At 51.5% G+C, this 15890-nt stretch overlaps 1 protein-coding gene across 1 annotated transcript in view; it reads right to left on the bottom strand.

Annotated features, from left to right (window-relative positions):
* Positions 1 to 15890, bottom strand: part of MGST2 (microsomal glutathione S-transferase 2) — a 49651-nt gene that overhangs the window by 10828 nt on the left and 22933 nt on the right. Inside the window, 2 exon segments of the mRNA XM_075614989.1 lie at positions 1155 to 1254; positions 7546 to 7615. Coding sequence (XP_075471104.1) covers positions 1155 to 1254; positions 7546 to 7603 — 158 coding nt within the window. The 5' untranslated portion in view covers positions 7604 to 7615.

Below are 15890 nucleotides of genomic sequence, written 5' to 3' on the forward strand. Positions count from 1 at the left end.
TTGTTAACAAATTACTCAGTTATACCAATGTATGGGTGCCTGCTCAGAATGTGCCATCATGTTTAGTTATTTAGAGATGTGGCGTGACTTGGACTTCCCAAAGCCATGGTACAGAATCGCAAAGCCGTCTCCAGCATGTGTATTCTGCTCTTGCTGCTGCTAGGTTACCTGTTGCCTTCAGCAACTTCCCTTCCCATAACCCTGGGGTTTTGGTTTGTTCTTCCCTCCTAAGGCTGCGCTTATAGTGCCGGCGACGCCGACGCCGTGGCAAAACAAATGCATTGCTGCCGTCGCGTGCGCTTATAGTAAGCGCGGCGCGACGGAGCAACGGATGGGTCGCGATCGCTGGAAGTCATCTCTATTTGATTTTACAGCGACCGTCACCTGACCGTCGCGTCGCCGGCACTATAAGCGTAGCCTTAGCACTAGCTAAAGTCCTGCTCTGTTTCCTGCCTGGCCAGTTTACAGTACTTCCTTTTCAAGGCTTGCAGCCAGCTAAGTGGTGTCTCCCTACTACTCCCTATAACAGTATTGTTTTTTCACCTTCTAATTGATGCATCCCCAAAGTTTTCTATTCATTTCTGTTTGTGCTTCTGAATGAAGTTGATCACAAATTTAAGGAGGACTCCCTTTTGCATGAAGGAGACAAGTTTACCTGTCTGTCAAAGATTGAGCCACAGGAAGTCTGGGACAGGACAAAGTTATTTGCATTACTTGCAGAAGTTTTTGCTTTTAGAAGGAAGTGTCAAAATGTTTAAAATTAACGTTTTAAGAAATCTTTACAGGAATGAGATATTTTCGGTTGTATAACAGAGCACAGGATTAGAAGGGGGTTGTCCCAATCACCAATCCTGTCAGACAGTCGTTCACCCTTGATGTAGAAACTAATATATAGTATGCTGAGGTCACAGTGTGATGGTATAGTCAATACTGAGCTCTGATTAGGGTTGCCAGGTGTCCGGTACTGAACCGGACTGTCCTGTATTTGGATACTCTGTCCAGTAAAAAATGAGAGGTACTGTAATACTGGACATGTGTGTCCCCGGTATTTTCCTCCCTGGACATAGCACCTTTCACCATTGAGTCCAGTATTTTTGGAGAAGCCACCTGGCAACCCTAGCTCTGCTCAAGAGTTTAAATTACCAGGAACTTACTGTGCACGAAATGTCCTCTCAAATTCTGGAGGCCCGGTGACAGCCGGAGGCATTATTTTGTGTTTCACCCTAGATCTTCCCACAACCTTGGCATAATATGCTGTAATAAAGAAAAAAACATATTCCCATAGACACATCAACACCAAATAGTACACCAAATATATTATATGTTATATGACCACTGTCCAGCTGAATTCTGTGGATGAAACAGAGTATAAAGTTTTACAATCCATTTAAGCATGAATGCTACAGTACTTGAGGAATCTAACAGGATTTAATGCTGCTCATAGGTTTGATTCATAATATTATTCTAATATTTATTTTTTTATTACCAATAAACTAATCTCCTGAAACAATTCATTAACCAAGCTGGGCTGGAATGGCTGGAGTGTGAGTGAAAGTGAGTGAGTGCGAGTGAGAGTGCACATGAGTGAATGAGTGTCATGGCATATACATATATAGAAGACACAAAATAAACTTATAGTGAGTAAAAAAAAAACCTCCACCGTTTACAGGGCCTCCAGCCTTTCCATTAGCGTCTGTACACAGAGCCCATTAACTCTATATAGTCATATTATTAGCTAATATCCAGTATCTGGTTCAAATATAATTTGATTCCTTTCCAGGTTATATACATATGTAATGGGTATTCCCCCCCCCCCAATCGCAGATCTGATGTGGGTGCAAGGAACATACGGTGTTACCATAGGTGTGGTGCATTACCTGTTGGCTCGCAGGAGGGCTGAGCTTCCGCCACGGGGAACCTGGGGCAATTATACTAGGGGTAACCACTTAGTCAATGATGCAGCGCCTCCACCTGCGATGGCTCCCACCAGAGGGGGAGTGGTTCCTCGCAGGACAATCACAATAATCAATACTCATACACATATATATAAAATAAATAATACTATTTACTTAGGTTAGAACAGAATATAACACATCATGACAGGTATCACATAACCGGTGTCCCTCTCACGATGAGACACTAACTGCGACGTCCAGCAGGACGCTTCCCCAACACCAGGTGATCCCACCCAGTGTCCAAAGAACCCCACCCAATGTCCCGCACTCTTGCAGACAGAGTCAATGGGTGACTGCGCAGTCACTATTAAACTAAGGGCCCGTTGGTGCACTTGTGTAGTAGATAGTACCTGCCAAGCACTCCCGTGCTCGGATCTCCAACTGGCTTCACAAAGGATCCGTCGTGTGAAGGTTCCGTCTGATCCTACACCGGACTCCTTTGCACGCGGACCGCCAGGGCGGTCTCACTCTGGAATAGTCTCGGTGGACCCCAACGTGGGTCCGAACCGCTTCACAGGAACCGCAGCGTCCGCTGAGTCCCTAACTAACACTTGGCTCTACCATGACAGGAACCCTAACATAGGGCCTGTCCCTGTAGTACAGCAACCTAACGTGGCTTTGGGGAAACTCCTAAGGGCCTAACAGGGGTTAATAACCTGCCCCACTCCCCTAACTCTTCCCAGCCCTGACTGTACTTATTAATGCCTAACGAGTCCCAGCGCCTACAGCAGCAAGCTGTAGCTCACTGGATGCTGGCAGCCAACGTGCTGCGCAACAAGGTGCCTGCCTGTCAGACCTCACAGCACTAACAGCCGTAACTCTGACAAGGCAGCACTCTACACTAAGGGCAGCGTCCCTATCTTGGGCCTCCCTAAGCACTTACCCACTAAGCTAGTGGGGAGTTGGGGCCTACCTGGGGTGTGGGTACCTATATGGGGCAGGAGCTGCACTCGCTCCCCGCACCCTTCCTTCCCTCACAGCTCCCTGACTCCAATTCTCTTTAACCTTTCTTTCCCAGCTCCCACTAATGTAAGTGGCAGGGTCCCTAACCTGAGGGCTGCCCCTGGCAACACTCACCTTACTGGGGAGCTGAGCTATCTCGGGCCCTGGGGGTGCTGGCCTAGTACAGGGAGTCCCTGACTCCTGTACCCTACCTCCTTCCCTGGGCTGCTCCCGTCTCTGACTCTCGTAGCTGCAAGCCCGCTAAATGTATCCACTTGCTCCCTCTGCAGATCCTTGGCCCTTATTGGCCACACTGATGCACCTGGTGTGCTTGGCCCTAAGCCTCATGGGAGTTGTAGTCCCGTGGCACCTGCAATAACATTGGGGCCGCGTGCGCGCCTTCCCTCTGCCTGCACTAACCCCTAATGGCCGCCACAACATCTCCCTCTCTATCCCTACTCTCGCGCGACTCTCCTGGCCTGTTCCTACACTAGCGAGATGCCTACCTGATTCGCGGGGCTCCCTTGCGCATGTGCGATCACTGCGCATGCGGGAGTGGCTGGGTAATGGCGGCGCCCTCTTCGCCGGCCGCCGGGACCTTAGAGACGCGACCGCGGCCTTAGCGACAGCCCGATCGCGTCCCCGGCAACCGGCCCGCTCGCGGAGAAGAGGCGCAGCTCCCTCCTCAGCCCCCACCCTCCGGAATGGCCGTCGGGTCTGCCGCTGGCCTCCGGCAGTACCCGACATCGGTCCTGGCCACGGAGGCTCCCTGGGAGGTCGCAGGGGGCAAAGGGTGACCTGGCTACACATACTACTCAAGTTTCTTAGGTAGTCAAAAACAGCACTAGTTTATCTGATTTCATATAGTCTACCTGAATAAAGCGAGATTAGCTCTGTAGGTCAGTGTTTCTCAATCTCTTTTTTCACAGGGTATCCCTATCGAGGTGATCCAATAGATGGGGGGCCCCATCATTCAATAAGTATCTCATGTTTCTCTTACCATTACAGTGTTAAATGACTGTTTGTACATTTCATTACACATTTTTAAATATCATTGCTATGCACTTCTTCAACCCGGGCTGTGCTGAAAAGCTGTGTAATGAGGCAGGCATACTGTAAGCTTATAGGGATCCATGTTAAAATGGACAAGAAGCAAAAACGGGCACACTGCGAGTTCTCATTTGCATGTCATTACCCAGAAACCCTGACTGCAGTGGAAACATTGTATGCCAAGAGATAATAGGGAAAGGAAGGTTTGTGAACCTGTCTGAGACATCAATGTGCTTTTTTTGTTGTTGCTGTAAATGTAATTGTAAAATGCTGTTATTTTAAATGTAATGCAAAATGTTTCATTAGCAATAAATTCCTAAAACATGCAGCATTCCGGTTAATACGCTAAAAGCACACACACCATTCATTTTTTTTTTGTTTCCCAGAGGACACCCTTAAGGTTAGTCTGAGGCACCCCTGGGCAACACGGCACCCTGCGGTAGGTGATGTGAGGTACTATATTCTGATGCTCGGGTTATACAGAATCCCACTTTGGCTTTTCTAGTTTAGCAGGTTAATCTCCCCTATGTTTTCTCATTGGGATAACATGACACTGCACATTCTTACACAATGCATACATGAGGGCAGGTATTCATTACAACTGAGATATGCAAGATTTGATCGGCCATCAGTGCTGTAGCAGTGAGGCTTAAGCTCACTTTCTACATTGCATGTCTCTGCTAAATGACTGTGCAGACATGTTAATTATTAACCTTTATTTTGTTCAATGCATTCTGCAGTTGCGTGACAAGCTACTGTGTAAATACATTCCCTACACAGAATACTACCTAAGGGATTAGCTCAATTATCCCCTTCAGTGCCCTTAAGAAATTGCATAGGAGCGGACATATACAGACATGGCCCCCAGAAAGTATTTTTGTGCCATTTTGGCGGCTGACTACTTCTCAAGGAGGATGAATTTGGGTGCAAGTGATCACTATATCAGCAATCAGGCGATCCTGAAACCACAATGGCACCAATCCAATAACAAGATATATTGCTTAATAAGAGGTCCATAAGAACCCAAGAAATTATGCAGGAAAGGGGCTGGTGGCCCGCTGCTGCGCGGCCTCGCGCGCCGCCGGACGCAGCGGGACCAAAGCCTAAGGGATGTATTTTCAAGACAATGTTTATTATGGGGAGGGGCTCAGGAAGACTTAAAGGGGTAGCTTCAAATAGCAAGGTAATAAAAATGCATATTTTCTTTTGATCCCTTTAATTCTGATGTTATTGGGTACTTAATGTTCACCTCCATTGTCTAATTAAACAAATTAAGGGACCATCATCAGCCAAAGAGAAAAACAAAATAGAAAAGTCTTAAAATCAACAATCTTACTATATTCTCAAGAGTTTGCAGGGTTATCACAAGAGATTAGGCAAAGATGGTAAAAATACTCCAAAGACTGGTTACTATGGAGATAGGGAGGCGTGCCGGGACATCTGTCCCGGGCCTGTCGGCTGAGAAGGACCTTCCCTAGAGGTCCGAACCCAGAAGTTAAGCCCAATGTCCTCAGCAGCCACCTTGATGGTCCCCTGTCCACTGTCAGGTGGGGCGCAGAAGGATTCCACAAACCCGCCCAGAGGAGGAGAGAGAGAAAAGAGGTGGGAGTCCTCACTTACACCGGGTGTTCCGCTTCTCCTGCCTCCTGCAGCACATCTCGCCTGCAGGCGAGTACCAGCATACCATCTAGGGGCGTGCGTGGACCACACTTTGCACTAAATGCTGTCCCTGCTGGCCCCGCCTCCAGGCTATGGTCGTGCGGCACTCATACACAGAACTTTCCTTGCTCCTCTGCTTATACTACACCTGTTGCTGATTCCCCTGCCTGAGTATTCACCTGTGCTGTTTCCAGCAGCCAACCACAGTCCAGCTTACTCAGGAGTATGCATCCTCCTCATTGGACAATCTCCCTTTATATGCTCAGCTGCCACTCTGGCAATTTGGCTGAGCATAAACCTTCCTGCCAGCTGTCTTGACCTGCTCCTTGTTCCTGACCTTTGCTACTCTTCCGGACTCCGCTTTTCTGTTCTCCTGACCTCGGCTACGTACGACCATCCGCACCTCTCCAATACTGACCTCGGCAAAGTACCACGACCATCCACGTCTCTCCAATCCAGACCATGGCTAAGCTAAGTACCTCCTACGATCCGCTACTCTCTAACACCGACCTCTGCAAGTATTACCGACCATCCAGACCTCTCCTACCCCGACCCGGCTACCTTGACCAATCTACACTCCAGACACGCCCACGCGGCTGTGGGTTGGTGTTATATCAAATCTCGGCCTCGCGGTGACGCCTTGTTTGTGGTGAGCACTCCGTTATACAGAGTCAGGGATCAGAAAAGGGTGTGCCAGAGCCTGTTTCAGAAGAGGAAGGGAATGTGACTTTGTAAATGGTTGCTATAGAAACAAAAAATGCTTGTTACATTATAATACATTAAAAATGTAATTCTGAGAATTTTAAAATTAAAAAAGCTACAATTTTCCCATAGTACAGAACTAATTTGTTTACAAAAAAAAAAAAAGTTGGATATTGCTTGGTCTGCAGCTTTAAGCTTGAGGGAATTTGCTGCTGTAATAGTTCAATTGTTTATGTTTTTTGAATCAGGGGTAGCTAACTCCATTCCTCAAGGGCCACCAGGTTTTCAGGATATCCCTGCTTCAGCACAGGTGGCTCAGTCAATGACAGGGATATCCTTAAAACCTGACCTGTTGGTGGTCCTTGAGGACTGGAGTTGACTTAAATAGTAATTCAATAAAGTCCAAAGTGCCTGTTTGGACCATTTTCTTATGAAAACTCACTTAGTGTGTGGGTAAAGGTACTGTAACATCAAGAATACATAAGTGACATTTTGGTCACGCATGCTGTCATCCATGGCATCCCATACTGTATATGCATGGCATCCCATACTGTATATGCATGACATCACATATTGTATATGCATGGCAGCACAAGACTTTGGCTCAGACACAGAGGGATATGCATTAAGAAAAGCAATTTGCTCCAAAATAATTGAGCAAAAAAAATAAATCTGCGTCAGTTTGCATTAGCAAATTCATCCATATATATTGATCTTGCTTCTTACATTTGGTGCACTTCTTCTCCTGGGAACAAACAGCCTCGGACCTGTCTGATTTATCAAAAGTAAAGGGAGACTTGTAGGAGCAATTGTTAATAGATTTCATTATAATATAGCGACAATCTCCTCCAATCCTCCTGTAACCACTCCCCAGTACCCTCCGTGGCAAAAGTGGAGCAAAATGGTTACAATTAGCACCTTTTTAATATATTGGAGCAAAGTGACACCATTTTCTTTATTTGTTAATCTTTACTGTGTATTTTTCATTTCCAAAAGAATAAAATTATAAAAGAGAATGTTCCGAAGGAAGCCCAAATGTACATATAAGAAACTATAAAGTGAAAAAGAAAAGAAAAAACAGCATATCTACTGAGAAATATTTGCTGTCTACAATAGATATATACTTTACTATACTGGTAATTAAACCGTTTACATTGCATTTTTCAGATTCTTTAAGCAATACACTTGATACACATCCCTGCACCGTCATGGCACAATTCAGACAAATGTTTCTTACCTTGCTGACAGGCAGAAAGAAGGGAAACAGTAGCAAGGAGAACTAGATCATCAGCCATGTTAACAAGATCCTGTTTGAGTGTGAGGAACGGAGAGAGAAACTGTGGGTCAGCAACACAAGACACACCTTTAGCTCGAGGCCCTCCCCCGACATGCATTCACAACGGGCATTTTTATCACACAGGTCTGTTTCAGCACAACTATTTGCCACGTAATAGGCTGCGCTTATAGTGCCGGCTACTGATGATATGACCCGTCTCCGTAGCCCTTGCAAAGTTGTATGGCCGCGCTTATAGTGCTGGCGACGCGCCCGATGCCGTCACCACCCGCAAAAGTTTTATAATTTAACTTTCAGCGACGTCGCTAGCGACGGGGTCATTGATTGTTTCAGAGACAGTCACATGTGGCGACAGTCTCTGAAAAATCAAATTTCCCCGGCTTCCAAATTTTTGGTTGTGACGTCGCCCCGTCGCGCTTACTATAAGCGCTCACGACGGAGTCCATTGTTTTGTTTTGGAGCGATGTCGCGGGCACTATAAGCGCAGCCTAATTTGAGTTTGGGGAAACCGTCTCTTGCTACAAGGGGAGTGATGTCAGGCAAGGGGGCGGATACAAGAGCAAGGGGGAAGGCAGAGGGGCGGATACAAGAGCAAGGGGGAAGGCTGAAATGGAGAGGAGTTGTAATTTCTGTTTGTTTGCTGAATTTACTTTAAATTACAGGAGAATTTACTATTTCAAAGTTGTTAATATAGTGTGTTTCACTTGACAGACACACAATTGCACACAGGGCCGCCAACAGAAATCATGGGGCCCAACCCATAGCGCACCTACCACGGCAAAAAAATCTTTAGCACGCAACTTTTACTTAACCCCTCAATACATATACAAATACACCCCCAACCCCCAATACATATACAAATACACCCCCAACCCCCAATACATATACAAATACACCCCCAACCCCCAATACATATACAAATACACCCCCAACACCCCAATACATATACAAATACACCCCCAACACCCCAATACATATACAAATACACTCCTAACCCCCCAATACATATACAAATATACCCCAAGCCCCCCAATACATATACAAATACACCCCCAACCCCCCAATACATATACAAATACACCCCCAACCCCCCAATACATATAAAAATATACCCCACCCCCCAATACATATAAAAATATACCCCAACCCCCCCAATACATATACAAATATACCCCCACCCCAATACATCTAAAAAATACACCCCCAATACATTCTGTATCAAAATCAGGCTTACCTTGGGGATGATCTCAGGTCAGGCCGGTGGCTGCAGGGGGGCGGAGGGGGGTGGTGCGGCGGGGGGCTATGACTGAGGGGGCTGGCGGTGTGGCCTGGTGGCAGCAGGGGCTGGTAGTGCTGCAGGTGCCGGTGGCGGTGGTGCTGTGGGGGCCGGGCCCGATGGCTGGCGGTGCTGGGGGGGGTGGGTGGTGTCTTGTGGAGGCCCGGCAGCTGGTGGTGCTGTGGGGTGGGAGGGGGCAGTGGCTGGCGGTGGGGGGGGCCCGGTGTCTGGCTGTGGTGGCAGTGGCTGCGGTGCTCTGGGGGTGGGGGCCCGATGGCTGGCGGTGTTGGGGGCGGGGGCCCAGCAGCTGGCCGTGGGGGGCGGGGGCCTGGCGGCTGGCAGTGCTAGGGGGGGGAGCGGTGGCTGGCGGCTGGCGGGACTGCGGGGAACCTGGCGGCAGGTCACAGCAGTGTCCACTTCTTTTTTTTTTTTTTTTTTTTTTTTTTTTTTTAATTGGCCCGGGCGCGCAGGGCCCAAGACGCCAACACCGGCAGTCCCCCCCCTGTTGGCGGCCCTGCACACAATCACAATCACACTCATACACACAATCACACACACTCACACACTCACACAATCACACAATCAGAAACACACACACATCCCGCTTCTCCCTGCATCAGAAACTATCTGATTGGTTTACAGCCTGTCACATGGTGAGACCGTCGCTGTAAAAATCAAATTCTACTGACTACAGATATTCAGGTCGCACCGTCGCTGTCGCGCCTACTATAAGTGCATGCTGCAGATTCAATGCATTTGTTTTGACGTGAAGTCGCGTCGCTGGCACTATAAGTGCAGCCTAAGGCTACGCTTATAGTGCCGGCGACGTGAGGCTACGGTCGCTGGAAAAATCAAATTGAGATGACTTCCAGTTATCGCGACTAAGCCGTCGCTCCGTCGCGTCACGCTTACTATAAGTGCACGCGACGGTGACAATGCATTTGTTTTGATGCGACGTCACCGGCACTATAAGCGCAGCCTTAGGCCCCGGTGCATGTGCTGCGTGCGATAGGGTGTCTGGCAGCACTCGCTACCTGCATCAGCACGACCTGATGAACTCCAGGCAATTCGCGACGGGGAGGTGTGGAGGGGGCGTGGCCATGACTTCACGCGGCTGGTTCGCCCTCAATGGCTGAACCGCCGCCGTGACATGGCCAATGCTCGGCCTCCCACGCAACCACGCTGACTGGGGCCTGCCCCATAGAGGACTGTACCTTGTGTGCGGGGCGTACGCCGCCGCGCGCAGCTGTTGCCGACGCCTAAGGCACCCCCACAACTTTGGAAGTCAAAACTTTTCTGAAGTGTTCAAGTGGCCTGAGAGAATAGAACCCAAGGGAAACTGGAGGCAGAATGACAATATTCACTGTATGCCAGAAACATTTTTATCAATAAGACAGTTTTATACACATTTACCTGTGCACATGTACAGTTGTGTGAAAAAGAAAGGACACCCTCTTTGAATTCTATGGTTTTACATATCAGGACATAATAACAATCATCTGTTCCTTAGCAGGTCTTAAAATTAGGTAAACCTACATGTTTCGTGCGTATGGCACTTTATAAAGTTCTATATGCACGAAACATGTAGGAGGTTTACACTTTTTTATGGACGAATAAAGATTTATTTTTAACCTACTTTTTGACCCACTCTCTTTGACGGTGCGTTTCATCTCTTTGGATTTGGATCTGGACTTTCTACTAGTGACAGCACGCCTCAGGACAAGCACAGGATGGGGGCACCCCAGAGATGTGAGTAGCAATCTTCATTCAACATTGTATTATCTGTGTGGTTCAATGGAGCTCCAGGGACCATCCCAATGAGGGGTGGAGTAGCGGGATATTTCCCCTTGATCTGTCCCTTCAGGGATTATTGGTCCCTTTGAGGATTCCATACCACTTGAGTATTATGCAAACTATGAAAACCCCTTGAAGCAGTGCTGTGGATTTATATGGACAATCATTATCAGATATATTATGCGGATCCGGCACTAAAGCGCTTATACCACTTAAAATGTTCTTAAAATTAGGTACATACAACCTCAGATGAACAACAACACGTGACATATTACACCGTGTCATGATTTATTTAACAAAAATAAAGCCAAAATGGAGAAGCCATGTGTGAAAAACTAAGTACACCCTTACTGCTTCCATAGGAATTAAGATGCTAAGTAGCAGACAGGTGCTGCTAATCAAATGCCCTTGATTAATTGGTCATCAGCAAGTGTGACCACCTCATATAAAAGCCGAAGTTTTTGCAGTTTGCTGGTCTGGAGCATTCAGGTGTGTGTAAACACAATGCCAAGGAGGAAAGACATCAGCAATGATCTTAGAGAAGTAATTGTTGCAGCCCATCAATCTGGGAAGGGTTATAAGGCCATTTCCAAACAATTTAAAGTCCATCATTCTACAGTGAGAAAGATTATTCAAAAGTGGAAAACATTCAAGACCGTTGCCAATCTTCCCAGGAGTGGACGTTCCAGCAAATTCACCCCAAGGTCAAACGAGGAAAAAATGATAAACCGCGGTCACAGCAACTCCAACAGCCAATGCATTGAAAAAAAGCTGTGTGTGCTGTGCAAGCGCATAGTAAGTGAAACTTCTTTGACTTTTGTCACAGAAATTGTATTTGTATTGGTGATGTTTTAATTAAAAATCAAAATACAATTTCAGTGACAAAACGCAAATAAATTTGACTTATAATGCGCGTGCTCGGCACACATCCCCTGTATTAGCTATTTGCACTAAGTGTGAATTCCTTGTGTGTATCTGTGTCAGTCAGTGTGTGTGTGTCAGTCAGTGTGTGTGTGTATGTATGTGTGTCAGTCAGTGCGTGTGTGTCAGTCAGGGTGGGTCAGTGTGTGTGTATGTGTCAGTGTGTGTGGGGGGTGTGGGGGTGTGTGTGTGTGTGGGGGGGGTGCGTGGGGGTGTGGGTGGGTCAGTCAGTGTGCGGGGGGTGGGGGTTGGTCAGTCAGTGTGGGGGTGGGTCAGTCAGTGTGCGGGGGGGTGTGGGTGGGTCAGTCAGTGTGCGGGGGGGGTGTGGGTGGGTCAGTCAGTGTGCGTGGGGGTGTGGGTGGGTCAGTCAGTGTGTGTGGGGGTGGGTGAGTCAGTGTGTGGGGGGGTGGGGGTTGGTCAGTAAGTGTGCGGGGGGTGGGGGTGGGTCAGTGAGTGTATGTGGGGGTGTGTGGATGAGTCAGTCAGTGTGTGGGGGGGTGTGGGTGGGTCAGTCAGTGTGTGTGGGGGTGTGTGGGTGGGTCAGTCAGTGTGTGTGTGTGTGTGGGGGGTGTGTGGGTGGGTCAGTCAGTGTGGGTGGGTCAGTCAGTGTGTGTGGGGGGGTGGGTCAGTCAGTGTGTGTGGGGGTGTGGTAGGTCAGTCAGTGTGTGTGGGGGGTCAGTCAGTGTGTGTGGAGGGTCAGTCAGTGTGTGTGGGGGGGGTGGGTCAGTCAGTGTGTGTGGGGGTGTGGTAGGTCAGTCAGTGTGTGTGGGGGGTCAGTCAGTGTGTGTGGGGGGGTGGGTCAGTCAGTGTGGGGGGGGGGGTGTGAGTGGGTCAGTCAGTGTGTGTTCAGTCAGTGTGTGGGGGGTTGTGGGTGGGTCAGTCAGTGTGTGGGGGTGTGTGGGTGGGGGTGTGTGGGTGGGTCAGTCAGTGTGTGTTCAGTCAGTGTGTGGGGGTGTGTGGGTGGGTCAGTCAGTGTGTGGGGGGGGGGGGTGGGTCAGTCAGTGTGTGGGGGGTGTGGGGGGGTCCGTCAGTGTGTGGGGGGTGTGGGTGGGTCCATCAGTGTGTGGGGGGGTGTGGGTGGGTCCGTCAGTGTGTGGGGGTGTGTGGGTAGGTCAGTCAGTGTGTGGGGGTGTGTGGGTAGGTCAGTCAGTGTGTGTGGGTGGGTCAGTCAGTGTGTGGGTGGGTCAGTCAGTGTGTTGGGGGGTGTGGGTGGGTCAGTCACTGTGTGGGGAGGTGTGGGTGGGTCAGTCAGTCAGTGTGTGGGTGGGTCAGTCAGTGTGTGGGGGGTGTGGGTGGGTCAGTCAGTGTGTGGGGGGTGTGTGGGGGGGTGTGGGGGGGTCAGTCAGTCAGTGTGTGGGGGGGTGTGGGGGGGTCAGTCAATCAGTGTGTGGGGGGGTCAGTGTGTGGGGGGGTGTGGGGGGTCAGTCAGTGTGTGGGGGGGTCAGTCAGTGTGTGGGGGGTGTGGGTGGGTCATTCAGTGTGTTTCAGTCAGTGTGTGGGGGGATGTGGGTGGGTCAGTCAGTGTGTGGGGGGGGGGGTCAGTCAGTGTGTGGGTGGGTCAGTCAGTGTGTGGGGGGGTGTGGGAGGGTGTGGGGGGGTCAGTCAGTGTGTGTTTCAGTCAGTGTGTGGGGGGGTGTGGGTGGGTCAGTCAGTGTGTGGGGGGGTGTGGGTGGGTCAGTCAGTGTGTGGGGGGATGTGGGTGGGTCAGTCAGTGTGTGGGGGGGGGGGTGGGTGGGTCAGTCAGTGTGTGGGGGGGGTGTGGGTGGGTCAGTCAGTGTGTGGCGGGGGTCAGTCAGTGTGTGATCAGTCAGTGTGTGGGGGTGTGTGGGTGGGTCAGTCAGTGTGTGGGGGGGGGTGTGGGGGGGTCAGTCAGTGTGTGTGGGGGGTGTGGGTGGGTCAGTCAGTGTGGGTGGGTCAGTCAGTGTGTGGGGGGTGTGTGGGTGGGTGGGTCAGTCAGTGTGTGGGGGTGTGTGGGTGGGTCAGTCAGTGTGTGTTCAGTCGGTGTGTGGGTGGGTCAGTCAGTGTGTGTGGGGGGGGTGGGTGGGTCAGTCAGTGTGTGGGGGTGTGTGGGTGGGTCAGTCAGTGTGGGTGGGTCAGTCAGTGTGTGGGGGGTGTGTGGGTGGGTGGGTCAGTCAGTGTGTGGGGGTGTGTGGGTGGGTCAGTCAGTGTGTGTTCAGTCGGTGTGTGGGTGGGTCAGTCAGTGTGTGTGGGGGGGGTGGGTGGGTCAGTCAGTGTGTGGGGGTGTGTGGGTGGGTCAGTCAGTGTGTGGGGGGGTGGGTCAGTCAGTGTGTGGGGGTGTGTGGGTGGGTCAGTCAGTGTGTGTGGGGGGGGGGGTCAGTCAGTGTGTGGGGGGTGTGTGGGTGGGTCAGTCAGTGTGTGGGGGGGTGTGGGTGGGTCATTCAGTGTGTCAGTCAGTGTGTGGGGGGATGTGGGTGGGTCAGTCAGTGTGTGGGGGTGTGTGGGTGGGTCAGTCAGTGTGTGGCGGGGGTCAGTCAGTGTGTGATCAGTCAGTGTGTGGGGGTGTGTGGGTGGGTCAGTCAGTGTGTGGGGGGGGTGTGGGTGGGTCAGTCAGTGTGTGTGTGGGGGGTGTGGGTGGGTCAGTCAGTGTGGGGGGGGGGGGGTCAGTCAGTGTGTGGGTGGGTCAGTCAGTGTGTGTGGGTGGGTCAGTCAGTGTGTGGGGGGGGGTGTGGGTGGGTGGGTCAGTCAGTGTGTGGGGGTGTGTGGGTGGGTCAGTCAGTGTGTGTTCAGTCGGTGTGTGGGTGGGTCAGTCAGTGTGTGTGGGGGGGGTGGGTGGGTCAGTCAGTGTGTGGGGGTGTGTGGGTGGGTCAGTCAGTGTGTGGGGGGGTGGGTCAGTCAGTGTGTGGGGGTGTGTGGGTGGGTCAGTCAGTGTGTGTGGGGGGGGGGGTCAGTCAGTGTGTGGGGGGTGTGTGGGTGGGTCAGTCAGTGTGTGGGGGGGTGTGGGTGGGTCATTCAGTGTGTTTCAGTCAGTGTGTGGGGGGATGTGGGTGGGTCAGTCAGTGTGTGGGGGTGTGTGGGTGGGTCAGTCAGTGTGTGGCGGGGGTCAGTCAGTGTGTGATCAGTCAGTGTGTGGGGGTGTGTGGGTGGGTCAGTCAGTGTGTGGGGGGGGTGTGGGTGGGTCAGTCAGTGTGTGTGTGGGGGGGTGTGGGTGGGTCAGTCAGTGTGGGGGGGGGGGGGGGTCAGTCAGTGTGTGGGTGGGTCAGTCAGTGTGTGTGGGTGGGTCAGTCAGTGTGTGGGGGGGGGTGTGGGTGGGTGGGTCAGTCAGTGTGTGGGGGTGTGTGGGTGGGTCAGTCAGTGTGTGTTCAGTCGGTGTGTGGGTGGGTCAGTCAGTGTGTGTGGGGGGGGTGGGTGGGTCAGTCAGTGTGTGGGGGTGTGTGGGTGGGTCAGTCAGTGTGTGGGGGGGTGTGGGAGGGTGTGGGGGGGTCAGTCAGTGTGTGTTTCAGTCAGTGTGTGGGGGGGTGTGGGTGGGTCAGTCAGTGTGTGGGGGGGTGTGGGGGGGTCAGTCAGTGTGTGGGGGGGTGTGGGTGGGTCAGTCAGTGTGTGGGGGGGTGTGGGTCAGTCAGTGTGTGGGGGGGTGTGGGGGGGTCAGTCAGTGTGGTGTTTCAGTCAGTGTGTGGGGGTGTGTGGTGGGTCAGTCAGTGTGTGGGGTGGTGTGGGTCAGTCTGTGTGTGGGGGGGTGTGGGTGGGTCAGTCAGTGTGTGGGAGTGTGTGGGTGGGTCAGTCAGTGTGTGGGGGGGTGTGGGGGGGGTCAGTCAGTGTGTGGGTAGGTCAGTGTGTGTGTGGGTGGGTCAGTCAGTGTGTGGGGGGGGTGTGGGTGGGTCAGTCAGTGTGTGGGGGGGTGTGGGTGGGTCAGTCAGTGTGTGGGGGGGTGTGGGTGGGTCAGTCAGTGTGTGGGTGGGTCAGTCAGTGTGTGCGGGGGTCAGTCAGTGTGTGGGGGGGTCAGTCAGTGTGTGGGTGGGTCAGTCAGTGTGTATGTGTCCAGCTGCAGCCAGGGGCGTAACATTGCGCACCACCTTTCTCCCCCCCCTTATGCAAATTCTGAGCGCGCGCGCACACACACACAGACACACACACAGACACACACACAGACACACACACAGACACACACACAGACACATACACAGACACACACACAGACACACAGACACAGACACAGACACAGACACAGACACACACAGACACACACACCCCGCACGCAATCTGCGCACACACCCCGCACGCAATCTGCGCACACACACCCCCCGCGGGGTACATGCGCCCGGCACGGGCATGAGTGACC

Source organism: Ascaphus truei, chromosome 1, assembly GCF_040206685.1.
Source record: "Ascaphus truei isolate aAscTru1 chromosome 1, aAscTru1.hap1, whole genome shotgun sequence".
In the NCBI taxonomy this organism is placed as follows: Eukaryota; Metazoa; Chordata; class Amphibia; order Anura; family Ascaphidae; genus Ascaphus; species Ascaphus truei.